The sequence below is a fragment of the Dicentrarchus labrax genome, unplaced genomic scaffold, assembly GCF_905237075.1.
Source record: "Dicentrarchus labrax unplaced genomic scaffold, dlabrax2021, whole genome shotgun sequence".
NCBI classification, from domain to species: domain Eukaryota; kingdom Metazoa; phylum Chordata; class Actinopteri; family Moronidae; genus Dicentrarchus; species Dicentrarchus labrax.
In genome coordinates this window covers 13,368,848-13,392,147 of record NW_026136720.1, presented here as the reverse complement: position 1 = coordinate 13,392,147, position 23,300 = coordinate 13,368,848, and the positions used below count along the sequence as shown (strand labels likewise).

Here is a 23,300-nt window from a genome sequence, read left to right as displayed (position 1 = left end):
GCATATGCCATTGATCTCCAGGGGCCAGACTGAGAGGTGTGAGGCATCAATGACAGATGGTTCATATGGGTCAACCTGTCGCTTTGACTGGAGGAGATAGGAGGCGGATAAAGAGAAGGATGGAGGGAGGAATGGAGCAGACGACCCTCCTCCACACTTTCATTCACGAAGCTGCCGCCTGCAGATCACAAGGAAATGGCTCCATTTGATGAATGTCATATTTGTCCATGTTGGACAGTAGTGTGGGATTAACCCTGTGTCATGCTGCGTGGTGGCAGCCACAGCTGCTAGCGGATACAGTCTTTTGAAATGTTGGATATTAGATAAGCTTAAGTGTGCTCAGACCAGCCTAGATTTATTACATTACTCAATTATTATAGAGTGCTATAGAGTTCCTAATGAAATAAAGTTTACTAGTGACTTTTCACTCACTAAAATGCATTAATAGAGCAGTATGTCATCATGCACATAATCAAACCTAGGTTGACAATACTCAAGATTTAAGTAAAATGGAATAATTAGAAAAATGTACACTGAAGAAAATAGCACTGGGGGACCTTGCCAGAGTCTAGTATGAATCTTGGCAGCAGCAATATTTCATGGGGCCTTGGAACCAGAACCATACTATACCTGTTCTCTGTTGATGGATGTCTGAAAAGAGAGCAGGATTTCTTTTTTTTCCCCCCTCCTCTGACTCTATTTCAAACACACAGAGGAACAGTCCTCTCCATCAAATTGGCTCTCTTGCCTGGCACCATGTGCGACACAATAGATGACATTTGAGTGCAGGGTTTGAGGGTTTGTTAATATTCACAGACATGCAAAGTGTGAGATTGCTTTTTAGGCTGAGAGCGAGAGAGATCAAGTGTCCTGGTGAAAACCCATTTATCAGGGACAGCTTGTCTGCTGCTCTGCACATGGAGCCCCATCCATCTCCATTTGCTTAGTATCTGTGGCCCATTTCTCTGGCGAAGACCAGCTCCGAGTCCCCTCTGCTGTTGTACCATGGTGTGGGATGCAAGGAGTGGAGAGATTATAGCTGATTGCACTTGAAAACCAGTAGAAAGGTCTGGTTATACAGAATTATATAAAATGCAAATTGTTAAGTTAAGTTAATTTATTACTTTATTGGCATATGTTATTGATTAGCCCTTTTCATTTGATTTGTTAATTTACCACTAAAGTATCAACTAATTCCCCAGGCATGAAACTGTAAGAGATTAATAGCTATGAGACATGGAAGCTCTAAAATGTACAATTGATTACCTATGATAACTTCACTTTATTCAGCATATTTATTGCTTAGCTGCTTTTCCTCTCTCAGGGCTTCTTTACTTCTTTTGGCTACGATAACACAGATGACTCAGCAGTGGTTACACAGAAAATGATTTAGTCAGTTGTTATGTTGGCATTTGTCTTGATTTTCATGCAATAGCCAGATGCCACACCTGTGCTTTCTCAAGAAACAGAACTCAGGTATTAAAAACGTTGCATATATTGGGGATTAAATGAAACGCCTCTTGAAGTGTATAAAGTAAGTTAAGGACCAAGTGTAACACAGAGTTTGAACAGCCTGAATGCGATGAAGTCCTCCAACCTCTGCTTTTGAGTAGCCTGCAGGTGCCCAGTTGTGGTCCATTTTCCCCTGCCCGAGCCTGCTGAGTTCAGCAGATTGGTGTGAATTGGTTGAAGTTTATACTGGAGGAACCACAGGGCTATAGTTATCAGTACAGAGAGAGAGAGAGAGAGAGAGAGAGAGAGAACCTGAGTCAAGTAGTATCATTTTAAAATGCTACCAGAGTAGTATGTGACACTGCCCCTTAGACCTTCAAATCAAAAGCCTTCCCCCAGTGTTGACACGTCTGCCACAAAACATAGTTTGTCAAAATAATCTTTAAAATGAACATAAAAGTATTTTGTTTATACTTTTTCAAATCTTATGATTGCATGCCCCCCAAGGAGTCCATAGATAAATATAAGGGCTAGGAAGATTATTTAAAGAAATAGTTTAAGAAAGAAAAAATATAAAATAATAAATAATAAAATTTACACAAAAATTACATTTATTTTTTATGTATTTTCTTTACATCTATGTGTCTGTGTTAAATTCTTTATACTTACACCTATTCAAGCCAATAAAGGAAAGGAAATATCACTCCTTGGTTGAACTGCTGTAGTAAAGTGACAACTTTGAAGTAGATGTTTGTGTGTTTGCGTATTGACATCTACATCTACATGCATGAGTGTGTGTGTAGATGAGCGACATTGCCAGAGATTCTGCGTGCCTGAATAAATGAATGGCCACCAGGCATGTTGATCTGAGTCTTGGCCATGTAGAGAGTTTTTTTTAGACTCATAGCATGATTAATTGTTTTGGAAGCAAATGTAATTGTGTGGCAGCTGCCACAGGTCTGTACCCTAATGTGCTGGAGTTTTTCACTGAGCAAAGTTGCTCTTTTGCAAATGTGCAATCAAATCGTCAATCAAGAGTTCCAATCAATTATTTAGAGGCCTTTCACAGCAGTGCAAGTTGTTCAGAGCAACGCTATTTTAGGCTTTTACTTTGCAAACATTTTGAGAAAGAGGTTAGTGTTGTAGCAGTTTCAGTTTGTGTGTGTGTGTGTGTGTGTGTGTGTGTGTGTGTGTGTGTGTGTGTGTGTGTGTGTGTGTGTGTGTGTGTGTGTGTGTGTGTGTGTGACAATCAATACCTTGATTCAGACTCATTACTTCTGAATTAACTTTTCCCTTTGCAGCCCTTCCCTTCTCTCTCACTCCATGTCTTAACTCACACACACATACACACACACACACACACACATACACAAATAGGGCATCACCTCTCTGATTTAATTTCCATTTAACTTGTACATAATGAGTTTACATTGTATTTTATCCTGTCTCAATTACGGGAGACAGTATAATGAAAGAGAGGCTCCTTGTGATAGGCTCCCCACCGCAGCGAGAGTTACTTAGTTGGGGCTAGAGCCAAAGCTCTGTCTTGTCTGTGTGAATGGCCCCCAACAGAGCGACCAGACACCTTCCTCTGTGCCAGTCACTCTGCCTGATGTCTTTGTCCGCTCTGGCCTGTCTGGCCATTCTGCTGCCACGGCCACTGCAGCCGGTGTCATATACAGCATGCCATCACTTCCATCTCGGGCCACTATTGATCAGTCTTATGATCTAATCCTCTCACTCTGCGCTGCAGTCGGGCACACTTCGATCTTCCCTCAGTGTGTTACCACTGCAGTCGCTGGCCTGTTGATGTCTTTATGAACCTGTCCACAGCACTTGCCACCCTGCATTTCTCATTTCCTCCTTGCACAATGTTCTTAACAAGTGTTTGTGATATTTACCTCCACCACATATGCGTGCATGACCAACCCTTAAGGTATTTCCCATTTGATCCGCACCTGCCGTGACCCTGAGAGAGAGGGAGATGATTTTCTTCCTTGGCTTGCTCTACCACTGAAGCGGCCTCACTTCCTCATAAATACTTCAGGTCCTCAGCGTTCAAGGTTTAAAGTGATTTCCCTAAAATTAAGTTTCTGAGCTTGGAGTAATCCATCACTGCCATTTACTCTGCTTCCAGACAGGGTTTTTCTTTACAGGTTTATTAAATTAATACCTTTTCTGGCTGGTTTGTGGGAGAGGTCTGAATGAATTATGATTCCACACAGTAGGAGTTAAATCATGCTTTTCAGTCCTGAAGGTAAGTGAGGTGTCTCTTCAAGTGTGTTCTGCTCATTCCATCTTTTAACTAATGGTCCACAAATGTCCAGTGACTGTGTGTTAGGCGTATCATTAGGTAAATGTTTCTTTTTCTTGGCTCTCCTCCACTGGCAGATGGGGTTTGACATTGTTCCTTGGGAACAAATCGGTCCCGGTGAAAGTCTCCATGGTATCTGCTAATGATACCATTACCCTCCACCACCTCTTTGTCACCCCAGGTGTTGAGCTCCTAATCTGTTGGCATTGGCTGATACAGAGGGTTGCTGCAGAGGGCTGAGTGCACCGGTTAGCCTCTGGGAGAGCATTGACACAGCGTGGCCGAGCTCCAGCCTCTCTGCTGACCTTGGTGAAGGATGGAGAGGATGTGTAGCTGCACTACACCGGAGGTTCAGCTGCAACTGCAAAATGATGCCCCTCACTAGGATCCCCTCTCTAACTCTAGTTTACTACATTTTAGGTGTTATTTTTATAGTGTTGGCAATGATTCCCATTTGTTATTGTGGCAATATACAAAGCAAATGTATTGCTGAGATCTGGGAACGTTGGACATAGCAGCCAATTTTTCAAGTAAAAGATACCAATCATCCCCCATTTTCATTTTCCCAAATATGAGAATTTGCTGCTTTTCATTGTCATATAGTGAAGTAAAAATCGGGGTTTGGGACAGGGAGTCTTATAAAATTAGACATCAGAACATGATGTTTGTGGTTCAGGAAATTATATTTTCTGACAATTTATAGACTGAACAATTCATTTATTAATTGAAAAATAATCATGGTTGCAGCCCTACTACCAAGTAAGTTTAGCTTACTTGGAGGTTTCTTTAAACCTGTCTGACCACTCATATATCATGCCCCAATGGACTTTTGTTAAGCAGTGTTTCACTTACACAAATCCTAAAAACTAACTTGGTGAGTTCTACTAATATTATCAATAGGAATGATGAGACCCAAGTTAAAATAAGCTGCAATAATCCTTTAACTCCATCTGCATTTTCCTCTGTTCTTTCTTTCTCTCTTTCTCATACTTCCTTCTCCAACTCCCCCTCCTTTTGCTCTGGCTCTCTCTCCAGTTCATTTTTGGATGAGTCCCAATGCCTTTGAACCAGCTGCACCCTGCTTCCTCTCTTAGTGTTTGCCTCCTTCATTCTGAGCAGAACCAAGAGGAGAGTAGAATAAATTGCATCCTCTCTTGTCCTCTGACAGACATTGCCTGTAGCTTTCCTCCTATGGGGGACAGGTGACAACGGATAGCGGTTTTTTTTAAAGAAACATACTGCCTTTCTCAGTGTTCAGAGAAGGGACAGCAACCCCAGAAACGCACACACGCTTTTCTTTTTACACCTTTAGTACACCTGAGTAGTGTGTGTAGAATGCAGAGCTGTAACCAAAAGGGAAAGCCCTGTGTGCCTCCTGGAGATTTGTCATTATTTATTGACTATAAATCCCCAGGAGTCTCAGTCAGTCACATTCTTTGATTGGAGGAACTTGAAGGGGGCATTAGGGATGGACACTGACATCTTCAGGCCCAATGAAACTGGTCAAGGAGCAAGCACACAAGGGACACCAGCTCACTCGACAATAATGAAAAATATATAGCAATGTGCAGGAAGACGTACAAAGCAGTAGCTAAACCAGTGTTGGGAATGACAGTGTGTATAACATAGATTCTGGGATCAGGAATTATTAAGTCTTTTATTTCTAACCCAAATTTCTCCTTTATCCCTTCATTCTCATGCTGTCTGACCAACCAGCCAGACACGCAGATAGTAGAGTAAAAACATTGTCATGGAAAAATCAGATGAAGGCATTGCTATTCAGTTAAGCAATCAAACTGCACCCTCCAGATGGTGCGCATGCAGCCTCACTGTCATGGCGGGAGAGCTACATCATACGGTCAGCCAGCCAGCCAGCAAGCCAGTCAGTCATCCAGAGCTCAAACAAGACCGTCCTGGTTGTTAGCAAAACAGTCCCCCAGAAAACTGCCACCAGAGGAGGAGCTAGAGAAATATTGAGAGGGTGACATGCAGACTTTAAGGGGTGGCAGAAATATATGCTGATTTAATCACAAACAATCACATATTTCAATATTTGCTAAGAAAATCCCAGAAATTAAGATATTTTAACTCAAAAACACCATAACAGATCATTCATTTCAGTTTTTTAACATGTTATTTTTAATAATATAGTATTCAATATTCAAAATTAATGTGTTACATTTGACAGCATTTGAAACCAAACTGGGGTGGCCAGACTTTTTTTAGGGGTGGCAACCCTCTAGATGTGCCCCTGCCAGTCACCCAGTGAAGCAGCTGGGAAAGGAATTAAACACAGGAGACTGTAATCTCTCCACAACCACACTGACTGTAAGGTTGTGTAATATGTCTAAACAAATATATAGCATATAAAACACCAACTGAGTCAATTATCAGCTCTTCTATGGATGTTCTTATATTTTAGGCAGTGCTATATATACAGTACAGGTGTGTTCTGATGAGACAAAAACAAATTATTTAATGCTTGAATGTGGATTACAACAGATGTCATGTAATCTGTTTCCAAAAATAGACACAAACATGCTAATGTCTGTTAAAATAAGTAGAATACACTGCTTGGTGATGCACAAAAGGAGAGCTTTAATGGAAGGCGGAAGGTTGCAGAATGAGTGGTTTCATGAAGAGATGAGGAAAGGGGCAAAGAAGCAATGACACTGTGGATTTCTAATCGATCAACTGGGCGCCAGCAGAACATGTATTTATGTTTCACATTAAATTTGAGAGTGTAAATTAATTTCTGCATGCATGCTCTGAAATTTATATGCAGAATAGTGCCCTCTGCTGAAGAAAGATATGTAGAAGAAGGACTGGGCAAAGTCAAGGTTGAATACACCTCACGATTTGTGCATCTTGACAATTCTTGTGTTTTATTGATCTGACCTTGGATTCTGCTTGTCAGATCTGCACTCTGTACCAGTATTACATTTTAAGATAACACATCAACAAGACCCACTATTTATCTTTGTACACACAGCTCCTCTAACCGCCTTTTCTCCCCCTCTCTGTTGCTCACCCCCTCTACTCCCCTGTCAGGTCAAACTGGCTGAAGCCATGCTGTGGACGAAGGGCAGCGCTGTGGCAGGTCTGTCTGCTGTCGGCGGGTTTCAACTGTTTCCTGGTGGCCTGTGTCATTCTGGTGGTGGTGCTGCTGACGCTGGAGCTGCTCATAGACTCCAAGTTGTTGCAGTGTGAGTGGTAGAATATAATGAGGATGTGGTTTTGTGGACATTGCGCTGGAAAGGTGGTTTGTTACACTCATTGTTTAAGGTCGCATTCTTAGCGAGGGAGAATAGTGGCCTGCTCAGCACAATTGTTTATGAATTGTTATACAAAGGCATTGGGTCAATAGAAGCATAGAAAAAGGAGTGAGTTCACTTAATTAGCCCAAAAAACTAAGCTGCAGATAGATCATATTCTTGTCATCTTGTTAGACTGAGCTGCAAGATGAATGGAAGTGGTCATAAAGCTATAAAGCAAAGAAAGAAAAACAGAAAAATGTAAAAACATTTTCTAATAGTGGGACAAAAATCTGTTGTGGGTATAGATATTTAGGTGAAGGTGTTTTTTAACTTAAGGATAGACACCATTTACCTGCACATGGCAATATAAGACAGGTAACATTTGTTACCAATATACTGTAAACCAGCAGCAGTCACCTCCTTTCTCTGGAAAGCCACCTTTATTTTATTACAGCCAATGATAACATTTACAGTTTGAATATTCACAAATGATTGCAACATAGAAAGTCAACTCTGAAGCACACCCTTACTATGCTATACTGTGCTAGTATACAGTACAATGCTATACCCACTAGAGGTAGACCAATAAATTAGCCAGGCAAATATATCAACCAATGTAGGCTTTTTGCAAGATATATCAGTGTTGGCGTATATGTCGGCCAATACATAATAAAAATTGTGTTCCAGGTAATTTAGAAAAGGTCTCTATTAGATAGTTTGTGCAACAAAAAGAACCTAGAAGTTAATTTATCAGCTGCAAAATGTCACATTGTGGTCTTTCCAAATAGGCATCCTCATCAAAAATGTTGTTGTTATTAGACTCTTTCTTTGATTTTGAGCATCATTTTGCTTTTTGAAAATGACCATAAAATAATGGGAGTCCCATCTCTCAACACAGTGTATTACATGGTCATGTTACTTCATCATTGAATTTGCAGTTTGTGAATGTTCTATGGTGGTACCTACCATCCCACAGGTGGTTGGTAAAATACGATCACGATACGATACGATAGTATAGTATATATAGTATATAGTATAATTCAGGACAAACAGAACACAAATAGATGTATGCGAGCATGTGCAGAAGTCTACTGTATAATGAGTCAGTGTCACTGAAGATCTATCCTTGGACCTGAGGCTCTGATCAATCATGGTCTGGGGAACATAATCCTCCCATTAATTTTCCACAGTCAATGCAAAATGTCAGGTAGTCAAAATAACACTGCGATCCACGTCACCCCAGTATCACCTTCATTTACATAATCTGGCACAGTGGAGACATCCTCATTTATCATAAGTGGAAGGTCAGGGGTTATGACCTGTTTGATGTGACAGGGCTGAGTGAAGAACACACACGGCGGAAATGTCACTCCAGCAGTATCCAAATGCATTCAAGCCTCTACTGTTCCCCCGGGGACTGACTGACTGTCAAGATGGGACAGACAAAGGAAAAGTAAGACAAATGCATGAAGGGAGATTAGCGGACAAAGAAATCAGGCAATACAGTGTTGGCTGTTGGATGAGTGTGGGGAGGACTGGAGGAAGATGAATGGACTGATAGACAGATCACTGAACACGGCAAACAAAGACAGATGGGGGGAGAGGTGGCCCATGGAGAGAAATGCCTCAGTTGACAGCCGAGCGCTGTTTGAGACTGTCCATAATTAGCCTGATGAATAGACGGGAAGATACAGACACATGCATGTTCATGTTTAAAATGTTGCTTCATGCGTCTTTCTGTGTATTAATGTATGTGTGTGCATGAATGTGCTCTTTTTTTACCACGTTGCTGCACCTTGCCAGTTCTAACAGCTGTTGGAACCAAAACAAATAATACTAAGCTTCCATCTTTTACCACTTCATGTCACAGAAACTGTCCTTAACAATAACCAGTTATTCTGCTTGTATCCCTACAGTTAATAATGCATTCCAGTTTGCCAGCATCATCCACTGGATTAGCCTGGCTATTCTCTCTGTGTTCTTCACGGAGGTGAGTCTCTATCATCCCCCCGCTCAACACAAAACCAGTCTCACTTACAGCTGATGCAGCGGCCTGTCGATTAGTGCTATATTGTGCAGTATGTGGGGCCAGTGAAGTACACCGACAGATTCTCATTAGAATACTAACAACAGCATGAAACGCCCTATGCCCTCTGTCACAGCTTGATTAGATTCTGATTAGCAGAGGTGAACCTGTGCACAGCTCCATTAATGGTGTATTTAATGGAACTGACTACGAAATCACACAACAAAGATCTACATCAGTATTCTGAAAAAAAGTTGTATAACTGCTGTTGTTAAAGCTGGCACAGTTGGTCCCTCACGGGTTATTCGATTGATCCGCAGCACAAACACTTTAAAATGCAGATGGAGCTTTTCTCTGCTGCTGGTTTTAAATAATTTCGAGGCCGCAGGTGTGCTGTATCGATAACCATTTTCTTTACAGCCAGCCACATTTGTCTTAGTTTCCCCCACTTGACCACCCCACTGCTAAGTTTTGTGTCGCTGGAGTTTTATGTATCAATAAAAGCAACCCTTCAGTGATACATTGATGGAGTAGAAATAGCAGGGAGGCTGGTTTCTGCTCCACTGCAACCTTGAATATCTGAAATGGGAATGGGGGCTAGGGGATGACAGAAGAGAATAGGAGACAAAGGGAGTTGTTTGGCCTCTGCAACCCCTGCCACGTCAGCAGAAGAAGATAATTGTAGTGTCTCTAACTGTTTGGATGAAATCCTATGGCGCTGCCTGTGATATGATGACATTGATGAATTACCAATGGAGGGATGAAAGAAATCTGAATCCCAACTGCAAATGGGATTTACTGGGACTGTCTGGTTTCTTATTGGGAATTACTACCCAGTGTGCTCTGCCTCCACCATCCAGCCTCCCACTGTTTGGCTGTCATTGTTTTCTTCCATCTTACCGTGTCTCTCTTTCTCCATCTTCTCTGTCCCAGACGGTGTTCAGGATCGTGGTATTGGGGATATGGGATTACATAGAGAACAAAGTAGAGGTAAGCTCCCACGGGTCCCATTAGTCCTGTTACCCAGGGCCCCTTTCACTGCAGTGTCATTCCCTCAATGTCATACCACTGTGTAAGCTACAGATATAATAGTAACTGTGTGTGTGTTTGTGTTTGTGTTTGTGTATTTTCTCAGGTGTTTGATGGAGCTGTCATCGTCCTTTCTCTGGCCCCCATGGTGGCCTCCACAGTGGCCAACGGCCCCAGCAGCCCCTGGGACGCTATCGGTCTCATCATCACACTGCGCATCTGGAGGGTCAAGAGGATCATTGATGGTGAGGCGGGGAGGGGCTGGGCCTAATGTCCCTTGCGTCCTGTCCTTTACTGTCAGGTCACAGAGATAGATACTGCAGTGTACTCTCTGCGGTATCGCCTACATTCAATCTTGAGGTTGTTTGCTCAGTTACTTTTTTTCTTTATTTTCCACCTGGGGCGATGTTATGAAATCATCTGTCGTAATGAACCTTTGGCTTGAAGCTCACACAGCAGCTGCTACTTGCAAATTGTGTTATCATGTATGTCCATACCATACAGAGCCTTTTATTTATTGGGAAGAATCCTTTTTTCAACAACGCTGCTCCCCCTTGTGGTTTTTGAATATAGTACAGTGTGTTCAAAGGGATGGCTGGTAAGTATGAGCCAAGTTTGGACTTTATTGCCACCTCTTGCTCTAACTGCCCAAAAGCTGTTGTTTTAAGCCATTAAATTTAACACAGAACAACACAACCTGAAACGAATCGTTAAAAAGCTTAAAAAGGGCACCTTGTCTGACAAAAACCTCAAAAAGAACATGACTGAAGCCTCACAAAGGGCCATTCTGCTGTTATTATATCCACCTTGTGTACAGTATATTGGCAGAGGTCATTTTTCATGTGCCAGAAAATGTGGAGAATATGCAGGTTTTTATTTCAACATAACAGTGGTTGACCTTGATATTTACAGATCATTTCATCTATATTTACAGAGAGATTTAATAAATGATCCATGTTTGGGGAGAGGACAGGTAGATTAATGAAGTCAATGTAGCATTTAGTTGACAGTTTTCCTAATGTTGTTACTATGTCCTATTGTTTTAGCCTATGTGCTGCAAGTGAAGGTGGAGATGGAGATGGAGATCCAGCAGTATGAGAAGGCCAAAGCGGTGAGGGAGGAACAACTTGACCGGCTCACCCAGATCTGCCAAGAACAGGCAGTATGTCCTCTTTTCTGTCTCATATCTCCTCATATATCTACTTACAGTCTACATTTTATTGCTTCATGTAACCAGCAGAGGGCAGCAAAGTGCCATGAAAGAAAAACTAATTAAATCTGGACTCAAAAAGGCATAAAAGATGCCTACAAAATTGATCTCATTTTATCACTGGATATATTTTTACAGAAGTTTGTGCATATCAGATAGCCAGCACTGTGCATTATCTCAAAGAAATCTATTGACTACTTCACAATTTAATAGCGATAGTTGAGTCATATTACTCCGCTAAAGAATAAGTCTAACCTCATAAGTGTAGATTTCTCAGATGTCGATCCAGAAGAGAGAGTCTACTGTATGTCTGAGAGTCATACTGCAGCTATAAGGGAAATTGGAAATGTGCTGTTTGGCATATGCCAATCCTAAAACAATAAGTTTTAAGAATTTTCTCCAGATCTCCCATTTGTCTCTCCTTCCTTTCAGTTTGAAATCAGGCAGCTGAGAGCCCACCTGGCCCAGCAGGACCTGGATCTGGTAGCAGAGCGTGAAGCAGCCATGCAGATCCACCATATGTGGGGTAAACAGAGCAGCAGTTTCCAGGAAGTGGACGGGCTGGCCCCTGGGGTCTCCGAGCATCACGGGCCATCTAAAGCCAGAGAGCCCGGGGGGCCTGCAGGTAACTGTCTGGAACACCCAACATTGTATTACAGGCTATCAAAGACCTCAGTGCACAAAGGCGAATTGGGGCTGTGCTACCTATGGGACATCGTGCCCACACAAAGTGGTGATGGTGGAATGCAGAGACTTACTTGAGCCTTTCTAGGCAAGCGATGGCCGAAATGTTATAGATGTTGGCTCATATTGGAAGGTTGCAGGTCTTTGGGGTTGTTAGGAAGAGTACATGAGAAATGCATCCTCATCCTAGGCAGCAGCATGATCCGTCAGAAATAACACAATACTCATAATGTCTCAAAGGAATGTAACATTTGTAGGCTAGTCTTGCTTCAGAGACCTTTTTGTTTGTAAAAATAAAAAATCATTTCACCAAACCAGCAGCCTCTGCAAATAGTAAACAACCCTATTGCTCTGGAGCTCCGTGCTGGAGGGTAGGACAGTGTATTAATAGCGTATTAAATCACACACCGGCACAGTGTTGGTGTCCTCTTCTCAAAAACATTCGTCTCACAATCCACATCAAAATTCTGGTGCCCCACCTAGATGGACAATAAACCTTTCACACAGTGACAGGTCATAACTTATAGGGCTTAAAGCAACAAAGCGCAGTCAGTGCAGGTGATGTCAGGGCTCAAAACACTGAGGCTTTTCCTTCATCAAAGCTATAAATCATACCTGCCATACTTCTGAGCTACGGTGTTTCTGGTCAGACATCCTTTTAACTGGGGCTGCTCCTTATATACTCATGTTGTATTGATCATCTGGAGATGGTCCCTGTCACAGTTAAGGCTGAACAATGAGCAGCCCCTCTTGGGACAGTCATAAAATGAATATGTGAGACCCAAACATAAATGAATATAAGCCATCTGACAGTCCTGTGGGACCTTGGATAGCACTTAAGAGAAACACTTGGACTGATTTAGGATCTGTGAACCACATCCACACCATGTGTTGCTCATTCAGGTAGTGCTAAAACAATTTATTGATTGAGCTATTGGTAGAAGTAGCAAACCAAGTTATTTATCAAGCGAAAATAGAAAACATTTACTCATTTCACTTTCTGTATTATAAAGGTTTTTGACTGTAAAATGAGTAAAAAAAAATGGACTGTTGATCAGACAAAACAAGCAATTTGAAGATAACAGACCTTGGGCTCTGCATCAGTTTTGGCTTTTTTTTTTTGTATTACATTTTGCAGATTAAATAAACTATATCGTTTAAATAAGAATTAGTTGTATCCCTATATATAGGTAGGCCTACCATGAGCTTTATAGGTAACACTTTACTTTAAGTCCCCCTATTTACAATATATAATCAGTATAAAAACATGTAATAACTGGTATAACACACTATAATGTAGTAGTAACATGAGTATTTATTAATGTACAGTATTTAACAGTATGTAACAATTTATTTGTTAAATAAATGCTAAATTAAAGGAGTAGTATGTTAAAAGTGCTTTACTGCTTTCTGTTATTGAACTTTAACCAGGTTGCATGGATTCTAATTAATTAAAAAAGTTAATGTTTACAGATTGGACTTTGAAACTAATGTTGGATCTTAAGCTTTTCTACACTGTGTATGATTAACATCTAAATCCACACTTTATTCATTCACTTTTATTGTGTCTAAGACAATTATGTGGCACATTCTCTTCAGATCACCACGGTCAAGATGACATGAACAACTACATCAGCCAGTACTACAGTGAGCCAAGCAGTGGTGAGCATCAGCAAGATCCTGCTTCACTCTTTTCTGCAGCCCATGTAGTGCCAATGTATTTCAAGGCGCTGTACATTATGTGTTGTTCTTGTAGATATGGGGATCCCAGACCCTGCACGTGTCATCACCACAGCAGCCATAGACGTGCACCTCCCTAACAACCCCAGCCAGCTTCCCTCCTCTTTGGTAAGTGCTGACGCAGTGACGTCCAGCCGCTTGCAGCGCACCGGCAGTGAAGCCTCCACCACCACGGTGTCCCGCACCAGCTTCAGCGCCCGTCAGCACAGTATCAGTAGCCACACACTGGGCTCCACTACAGACTGCAGCTCCACGGTGCGCGAGGCCTCCACATCCACAGATTACAGCGACCAACGCTGCTACCCACCACCCTACAGCAGCCCTCTAGCCCTGGGCACTCAGCCACGGGGGAGTCCCAGCGCTGTGGTGCAGGAGCTGCTCTCCTCTCTGTCCGAGGACTCCTGTCTCACCCAGAAGGGCCTGGACCCAGTCAACCTGAAACCGCCCAGCCCAGCAGGTTCCACTAAAACCAGCCCCGAGCTGGAGCACAGGGTCAACATCTACAACAAGAGGAACCAGGAGAGCAGAGTTGGGCTGCACTCAAAGCCTCTCATCCATCTGCAGGGCAACGAGCCTCTTCTAGAGGAGAAGTACAGGATGATGGAGCCAGTAGACGCCCCAGTCAACCGTCTGTCAGAGACATAAGACTCTGCCTGACATGTGGAACTTCACAGGACTCGCTCTTCAGATCAACCGCAAAAATTAACGCTCTACTAAACTGGTGTGGTTGGGAGTCACTGGCACATAAACTTTATGTCTGTGATCCTCTTTGTACTGTTGGGACAGGATGAGCTAAGCAGAGCAGCACAAAAACAGAGGGCATGGAAGGCTGGAGGAGGCAGACTTGTTATCAGGCACCACTTATCAGGAATTGACATTCACAAAAACACTTTCTGAGTTTTATGAAATCTTACCAAAAGAAACCAGCAACAGGGCTTGAGCCCAAAATTTTCAGACAACTGGTCTGTGCAGAAAAAGAAAAAGAAATCTGGCTTTTGATAAGTTAAAGTTTTGGTTTGATTTCTAGGAAGGGAAACCAGTGAGGGGATGGTGCTGAGGGCTATGTTCCTCTGATACACGTTTAGGAATTGACTGGACTGATCAGATCATGTATTGGAAGGCCACAAACTGTGACTCTCTTCTGCAAGCTACAAGGCATGGATTTATCATAAGTGCAGGTGTATCGGCTGTTTTGATAGTCTAGTGTCTCCTAACTCACAAAGAACAGTCCCCTTTGATTGGACTGCTGCAGGGTACATTGGATCAGTCTCAACTCCTTTCTAATCTTTGTCTTTCTATATTAGCCATGTTAACATTTTTATCTAAATTCTAAGAGAGGAAAAGAGTGCAGAAAAGTTTGACTGGTGGATGAATCCAGTGATTCAGAGAATTTTTATCCAGGTGACATGACTGGAATCTGACCAAACTCAAACCTGAGTCAGTGCTTAATGAGATTCAGCAAACCACAGCATGTCCCTCACGTACCGAATTGATCTACCTGCACATGATGGATTTGACATCATTCAGGTCTAAAATGTTACCTTCTTATTTTAATGTCTGGAAGCTGTGTAAATATTTCAGGATGGGTTTGATCATATCACAGCCAGAAAAAGTGAGGGACTGGAAGTGGAGCTATAATAAAATGTCAAAAAGATTAAATTTATAGCATGAACCTTTTAAGATTTGCCTCTTAAATACTCAAACTAACCCTGTTTATTGTACTGCTGACAGGCATTTTCTATCTTGATCAAGGAAAGAGGGCATTGCAAAATGAATCCAATAAAGGGAAAACATGGCAAAACTAGTAGTTGTCATTTTATTTCCAAGAGCATCTCATTAAGTACACACTACTAGGTTAGCATGAAGAGCTACATCTTACAGTCAACCACAACAGTCACACATCTAAAGCCAAGTCCCAAAGATGTCCTTTACTGTACCAGAAAATTAAATACAAATTACAAACAGTACTACTAGAGGCATGACATACCACGCCCCATGTTTAGTACAACCATATTCATTGATATTTAATGCTTGTATTTATTAAAAACTGGCATTTATTTCTAGATTGATAGTGTTCTGTTTCCAGATGTTGGAAATTATTTCTCCACACAAACGCTTCAGACATGTATTAAGGCAGTGGGCTATGTGCTCCTGTTCCCGAAGTCTTCTTACTCCAAGTTCCAGCTGTGTGATGGACATTTGGTGGGACTTTGTTTCTCCTTACTTCAGCGCTGCACTCATTTCAGGAACAACCTGAAGAGAAAACAGTGCAGAGACTTAACATAGTATTCAACCAACATTCTTCAGTGGCATTATGGCAGGACCGAACACAGTAAATATTTTCTGTTAAGTGTATTTACTGGTTTGGTTTGTTCCAGTCCTGAAAACTCTAACTACATGTTTGTAGGCGCTCCAGTGCACTTTTGAATCAATCACTTGTTAACTAAACTTCAATGCACTGGAAGATTTTCAAGCTATTTCTATTCTGCATTAATAACTGCTGAGACCGCTTGAAACATTTCCAGGCTTTATCTGTGGGGATAAATGTTCGCCAACACCTGTCATTTCCATCCCCAGCAAATTCCATTTAAAAAGATTTATGAGTTTATTACACAAACCATCATGCATGCTGGTGCTTACAATATAAATGAGCACACCGACTTTCACCTGAGATTAATCAAGACAGGCTGCAGGCATACAAACATTTATCACAGTGTTTGCAAGGTTGACAAATGCAGAGCGAGATTCTACAGGGGAGGCAACTGGCCCATAATAAACAGGCTGATAACGCCAGTTGCGCAGGTTTAAAAGAAGACAAATTCAAAAACCTTTTATGGTAAATACGAGTAGAAAATTATTCAAATGGCTCTCCTTGTGAGTCGAGCAACTTCAGAACAGAATCATCAGTCACTGCCTGAGTTGGTCTGAGGTATCAACTGTCCGTTTGGGGGGAAAAGTAGAAAGCCCATCCATTTTAATCAGCTATTTGAGGAGTGATCACATGTAAGGTGATCTCACCCAGTAGGTCACAACTCTACTGCCACTAGCTATTATATACTGATCACTTAAACAGAGTTTGTCAGGACACCTGGGCTGCTCATACACTACTGAAGGGGCTAAATAAAACATGACCAACAGGACACACATGAAAATATAACCTACTAGCCTTTCACAAACGGTGCAGGACTCCAGTGTTAGCCGTGCCAACACTCCTGGCTCACTATCCCTAAGTACCAGCTAGATACAAGATAGATAGAGCGTGTAAAAGGCCTGGCATGTAGAAACTGAATACAAAACTCAAGACATCTTTTAAGTAACTCTGGATCACTTTTTCTTTGGATGCTAAGGTGTTTCTCTCTGAACGGCACACTCAGCCACAACTGTCCTCTGATTAATTCAACGACTTAATAATTCAACAGTTGCACATTTCCATTAGGTGGAATAAGGGATCGTGCAAAATTTATCAGTGAGAAAGCAAATGTTAAATTCTGACTGTCACTCTACACTCTTAGCTATCAAAACATACGAGTAAGTCCTGGCAGAAGGTGCCTTTGTCTCACTGCTTGCAAGAGCAAAGTGACATAAATGCAGCACTATCAATCCCAAACACTTACCTTGAAAAGATCAGCAACCAAGCCATAGTCAGCCACCTGGAAAATGGGAGCCTCTGGGTCCTTGTTGATTGCGACAATAATCTAAATAAAAAAAGAACGTTACAAACTGTCTATGTCTTCTGCTTAGCCAAAAGCACAGAAATAATCTGATATTTCAATGAATAAAAATGGAATTTAGACTCTTTATGGCAACATCCAAACATCATAGCAAAGGGTGTGACAACCAGTGTTACGTTTGTGGTTGTCTCATTGTGTGCATAAGATGAGTGCGTGCAGACACTGGCATGTGACTTTTATTTGACGTGGTACCAATTTCTTTGAAACAAGGAAACTGTTTTTACAAATTCTGTCAAGTGTCTGTCAATCAAACTCAAGTGGAACATTGCATGTGGCTCCAGTGACTTTACCTTGCTATCTTTCATTCCAGCCAGGTGTTGAATAGCTCCGGAGATACCAACAGCAATGTACAAGTCCTGTGCACAAGAACATAAGACAACCAGACAAGTGTTACTCGCTTGTAGACATGAGATGTAGTCTCTTTGGAAAAGGTACACGTACGGAACAGCAGAGTTGACTGATGGTGTAATGACCACGGGTGTGTAATCTATCAGAGGGTGCTGGGGCAAGTGCGCAAAGGGTCAGCCGTCCCAAAACCCGCTGGGAAAACCATCTCTGCCTCTCAGTTTAATGAGTGAATGTTTCACTGCTTATTTAATGTTGCACCTAAAGCCTCAGAGGAGCAGAGCAGCAATCTGTCAACACAATAGTGCTTCATAACATTAGAAAATGCATAAAGCAACCTTACACTAACACAACAATGACACGACAACAGAATCTGCAGGTTCCTCTTCTTGTATGATCAGTTCATGAAGTGCAACTTATTCCAATGAGATGATTTGGCCATTCCAACTGAATCTTAATGTTTTTACCTAAAACAAACAAAATGTACATTTGTGTGGTTCATCCAGTGTCTGACCACCACTTTACACTCAGAAACAAACCACTGTTCAAAGACACTTGACTTGAATGATGATGATGACGATAAATTGTACTTTAATCAGCAGAGATTTTTATACATGTAAATAAAATGAATTCAATTCAATTCAATTCAATTCAATTCAATTCATTTTATTTGTATAGCGCCAATTTATAACAGAAGTTATCTCGGGACACTTTTCAAATAGAGCAGGTCTAGACCGAACTCCTTATAACATTACTTGATATTAAAATGACTGAATGCTTTATTTTACTGAATACACTAAACATTTTTAGATTGGTTGGATGAAAAAAAAATAAAGATTTCAATTATACTTAATTAACTTAGACAAATTCAACAAGCTTGTCATAACATTGGGAAAATCCAATTTGGACAGTCTGCCCTGGCCTGAGGCTCTGACCAGACATCCACTGCACTCTGCTTTAATGGATCAGCTAAATCATTTAGGCCCCTAAATGTGCCATCCAGTACATTTTGCAGGGCCTAATGTGTGGATAATCACAGCTGGGGTAACCCGGCTGAATCATATAATGGGAAGTTAACCTTTTTAAAAGGGTAAAGCAGCCACTCTGATCACACTGGACGGCAGGCATTCTATGTAAAGGCAAACAGGCATTTGTCAAAAGCAACAGATTTGTCGCCTCTGATACTGGAACTGAGTTGTGCTCCCTGCCTTAAAACCATTTTCTTTAAATGTCATTTTGCCATTTGAAAATGTTCTATTGATTATTGTCGTACAAGATGAAGTACATCCGTATAACAATTTCATAAACGGAATAACTTACCGGGGCTACAATCTTGCCTGTCTGTCCAACCTGCATGTCATTCGGGACATACCCAGCATCCACTGCAGCTCTGGATGCACCAACTAGAAAAAGGATATTATGCAATTTAAACACTACTTTAGTAAAACTAATGACTGGGTTAGTGATAAGTGATAATCCCATTCTACCTGCAGCATTCAGTTTGTCGGCAAGGTCATAAAGCAGCTTGAAGTTATCTCCACTCTTCAAGCCCCTTCCTAGGAAAAGAAAACATCATTATTCTGTGGGGGGGGACACATACTGGATTCTCTACAAACCTCAACTTCTAGTCAACAAAATGTGATGATATTGCAGATTTAGATTAACACTTCCAACACTACAAGAATTAATCCAGCCTGTAGTTGAGCATGGCTTTGACGAAAACACACAGAATGTGGCTTTGCAAACAAATGGTGACATTAAATTGACCGTAATTTGTTATTCAGAAGACAAAAAGATTTCACACCTCCTGACACCACAACCTTAGCGCTGGTCAGCTCTGGGCGGTCACTCTTTGTCAGATTCTGTTCCAACCACTCAGAAATTCCAGTGGCAGAAGAAGCAGCAACTGCAGTCAACAAATGGCGAGAAGGGACATTGTATCAAAAATATATTTGTAAAGATATCTTGGCATGCACTCTACCAGGGCTTTCTGGATGAATCTATAAGCCACTTTACCATCTTCTGATGCAGCAGTTCCTCCCTCTGTTGGAGCTGCCTCAAAGGATGTCCCTCTGACTGTGAAGACCTTGATCGCTTCATTACATTTCACAGTGCTGAGAGCATTTCCTGTATAATACAAATATTATTAACATGCATTATTTGAAAAGCACTGAGAAATCATCAACGAAAACTTGAGTAACATTGTGTCGTATCAAGGATGTACCAAATACATGATTTAACACTTCTTCTGGAGCATGTCAATACTAGTTTAGGAGAACATTGGGTTTTTTTGTTTACGATAATAAAAGGGCTTACCAGCATAAATGGCTCTGACAAAAGTGTCTGGAGACTTGATCTCAATAATATCTGAAACTGGAGCAACATCCAACTTGGCAGCCACTCTGGGAAGCAGGTTCTGCAGAGGAAAATAATAAGCAGGGAAATATGCACTGATCAAACTTGATGAAGAATCAAGAGGAGAAAGAGGGATTATAGTTCATAGACTGGCAGAGGTCATGATGATCAAAAGAGTTTAGGAAATTGTTGGATATTTTGTAAAATTCAAAATATTTTAAGCTAGAGGGTCTGACTTTCTAGAACGGATGTGCATGTGGTAGAATAGAAACTCATCTTCACTCGGCAATTAGAAAGTAAATACATTTCAAAATATATAAATAAAAATTATACAGGCACTGCTCTTGTTCATAACTTACTTTTCCGAAGGCAGACGCACCAGCACAGATGTGGGTGAAACTGAATTGCTTTTGTGTTGCCAGGATAAGTGGAGTCAACTCCTCTGAGGAAGAGAAAATACAATCAGAAAGCCGAAACAAAATCAGGTAGGTATAGGCCTGTCTAGGCTGTGCCAGGTCTAGCCAGCTTAAACATAAGAGCAGGGAAATCAAATGAAAACCAATCTCCCCTCCCCCAGTTACTACTGCCAAGATGCACCGGGGCTGGAATTCAAGCACTACATCATCCAGCTATGAATATGTGGGCCTGTGCATATATGAAGCAGGTTATTGCTAAAATAGGCATCCGGTTTCCTTCGTGTTTCATACCTGGCATGAAACCTTTGTAGGAATCATGTTGGGCAACCAAAACCTTCTTCACACCTTGGACTTTGCTGATTTGTTCCACAACCTGGGGAGACAGAAAACAATCTGATGCACTATACGACATTCTTAACTACCCAGTGTTTTTGCTTATCCAAATGTTAATGCAGTACGATACTGCCAAATAAACATCTAAATTCAATCACAAATACAACACATTTGGTAAAAACAGATCAACGTAAAAAGCTTTGCCTACCTTTGCACAGTTTGTTCCAGCAACCAGACAAGACACGTCTCCGCCCAGCTTACTGGCAGCAGTGATGGCACTGAGTGTAATAGGGGTCAGCTTGTCATTGTTGTGCTCTGCAACTACCAAGGTGCTCTGGAACCTTTGTAGGAGACCAGTCTGTTGGAAAGTCATTTGAATAAATTAAAAAATAGAGAAGACTAGAGCTCTTCAATGAATACCACTGAAAACATGTTTTTCTTAGTCTTGATAAAACATTTTTGAGCTACCAACTAAATCAAATTTGCTGAGAAAGATTTCGCTTTCTGCTGGCAATGCCTGATCCTTAAAGTTGACATGTAATCAAGAATGTATAAGATATTATTTTGTTTGTATTGTAATATCATTCAGCTCTAGGAGTTATGTTTTTATTAGTTTATTACTACACATGCACATAAGACAATACAAGATATATAATAATCTACTATCTAATTATCCTTTATTGCTCCCAAAACAGTGAAATTTGCAATGTTACAGCAGCAAAGGGGATAGTGAATAACAAAGCATGAGTAAAAAGACAAAAAAGAAATTAGAAATAAGTAAACAGCAAGATATAGACAAGAAATAATAAGTAAAAAACAAGAAAAAATATAAACAACTAGATTAATAACAAACAACAGCATTAATACACAATATAAACCTCAATATAAACAAGAAGAACATAAAAGGAAACCAGAACAGGTTTCATTATTGCACACGAATCGGTGCAAATCACTGAGTATTGAAAGTGCACACACAAGTTAGAGAGCAAGCCTCTGAAACAGCTGCTTCAGGATCAGTCAGAGTTAAACAGGGTGATACCAGCCTCATCTGGACAGGACTGAACGCTATCAGCTCATAAAGGTCATTCACATTAAGACAAACAACTAAAATACCACATGCTATTTGTTAGTCGTAACCTTCAACGCGTCTCACATGAGATGAATTACTTCATTGTGTAACTCTTTGGTATCTAACACCTGCTGCATCAATGACAATGTGGCAGTTTCATAAGCTGTTGTTCAACGTTACGAGGTTTCATAACCGCTAGCCTAGCTATGCTAACAGCAGCTAGCACTGGCTCAAAAACAGTAACTGTTCATTTATATTCTGGCTATATCACGATTTATATATCAAGCTAATGTCAGAATACGTAAACAAACGCTGTCACACGCAAATTCAAAATAGTAACGTTACCACAAGCACGAGTTACATCACGGCTACGTTAGCTAGCGAGCGAGCTAGCAGCTGCTGCAAGACACGCGAGTTGTTTTTTGTGTTCTCACTCCGCCTTTAAGTTAACAAAACAACACAAAGTCTGTGCATGCTGTGAAGTTACAACTACACACTCTTACCAATTGTTTCAGACTGGTTTTGTTTAAAGCTCGGTTCATCTTGGACTCTTCTGGCTGCTTGCTCCTCAGTGCTGCAGAGACACAACTGTGCCACAGGTCATCTGACGTTTGCGAGGAGTTCTCGCGAGATAGACAGACCAAGAACGAGATCTTCCGGTCATAGCCCCTCCCTCTCTCCCTCTCTGTCGCTCCAAGAAAAGTACAAATCAAACAATTACAATACAATATAATAAAATACACAGGCACTTCAGAAGTGTGCCGCTTTATGAGAATAAGTTCACGTACGTAAACATTCATGATTCCTGGATCTAAACAATTTCCTCCCTCAGAAACTAAATAAAGTAGGACGACACTTACAACATACAGGCCTTGCTGCTCTTCAACCTATTGTCTTAATGATAGTGCTACTGTTACAGCCACTGTCTCAGATTGTCTTTCCAATTAGTATAATTAACCCGCAAACAAGTACAGACACAAACAATAGGCCTATTATTAAATTTTTTATATATATTTATTTCATAAATGTTGGAAGGCTTGCACATAGTTGCAAATAAACATAGAAAATAAATATTTCATTGGCTGTCTCTGTTTTGTCGAATCATTACATCAACATATGTAAATCCCACATCACATTGGGTGCTGGGTGCATTTACTGAAATCAAAATCCTAAAATGTTTATAGCCTTTATATAGCCTATTTAACTATAGGCTTAAACCTCTTTTTCGATCATATATATTTGAGGAAATATTTAAAAACCTGCGTGACAGTTCATCCTGATCTGATGTGTAAATATATATATATACATATATATATCAATAGCAGAGCACTTGTGTTTT

At 41.0% G+C, this 23,300-nt stretch overlaps 2 protein-coding genes across 3 annotated transcripts in view; one reads left to right on the top strand and one right to left on the bottom strand.

Annotated features, from left to right (window-relative positions):
* Window positions 1-15,516, top strand: part of tmem266 (transmembrane protein 266) — a 28,141-nt gene extending 12,625 nt beyond the window's left edge. For both annotated transcript variants that reach the window (XM_051381981.1, XM_051381980.1), the window contains 8 exons: window positions 6,818-6,972; window positions 8,940-9,013; window positions 9,983-10,039; window positions 10,185-10,323; window positions 11,125-11,240; window positions 11,721-11,913; window positions 13,572-13,634; window positions 13,729-15,516. In XM_051381981.1, the coding sequence (XP_051237941.1) occupies window positions 6,818-6,972; window positions 8,940-9,013; window positions 9,983-10,039; window positions 10,185-10,323; window positions 11,125-11,240; window positions 11,721-11,913; window positions 13,572-13,634; window positions 13,729-14,357 (1,426 nt within the window). In that variant the 3' untranslated portion in view covers window positions 14,358-15,516. The remainder of the gene's footprint in view (window positions 1-6,817; window positions 6,973-8,939; window positions 9,014-9,982; window positions 10,040-10,184; window positions 10,324-11,124; window positions 11,241-11,720; window positions 11,914-13,571; window positions 13,635-13,728) is intronic.
* Window positions 15,510-22,588, bottom strand: etfa (electron transfer flavoprotein subunit alpha). The gene is made up of 12 exons (XM_051381982.1): window positions 22,465-22,588; window positions 21,101-21,250; window positions 20,851-20,932; window positions 20,503-20,585; window positions 20,105-20,204; window positions 19,805-19,915; window positions 19,593-19,694; window positions 19,276-19,344; window positions 19,109-19,191; window positions 17,734-17,799; window positions 17,327-17,407; window positions 15,510-15,965 (listed from the first exon to the last, which is right to left on the bottom strand). Exons 1-12 carry the CDS (start codon window positions 22,501-22,503, stop codon window positions 15,933-15,935), a joined length of 999 nt encoding a protein of 332 aa, XP_051237942.1. The 5' UTR covers window positions 22,504-22,588; the 3' UTR covers window positions 15,510-15,932.
* Between the last annotated feature and the right edge of the window lie 712 nt (window positions 22,589-23,300).

Coding starts and splice junctions, on each gene's coding strand:
- etfa (XM_051381982.1), bottom strand. CDS start 22,503: ATGAACCGAGCTTTAAACAAAACCAGTCTGAAACAATTG. Junction 19,192..19,275: donor CGACAAACTGAATGCTGCAG/GTAGAATGGGAT, acceptor TCCTTTTTCTAG/TTGGTGCATCCAGAGCTGCA. Junction 17,408..17,733: donor CTGGAATGAAAGATAGCAAG/GTAAAGTCACTG, acceptor TTTTTTATTTAG/ATTATTGTCGCAATCAACAA.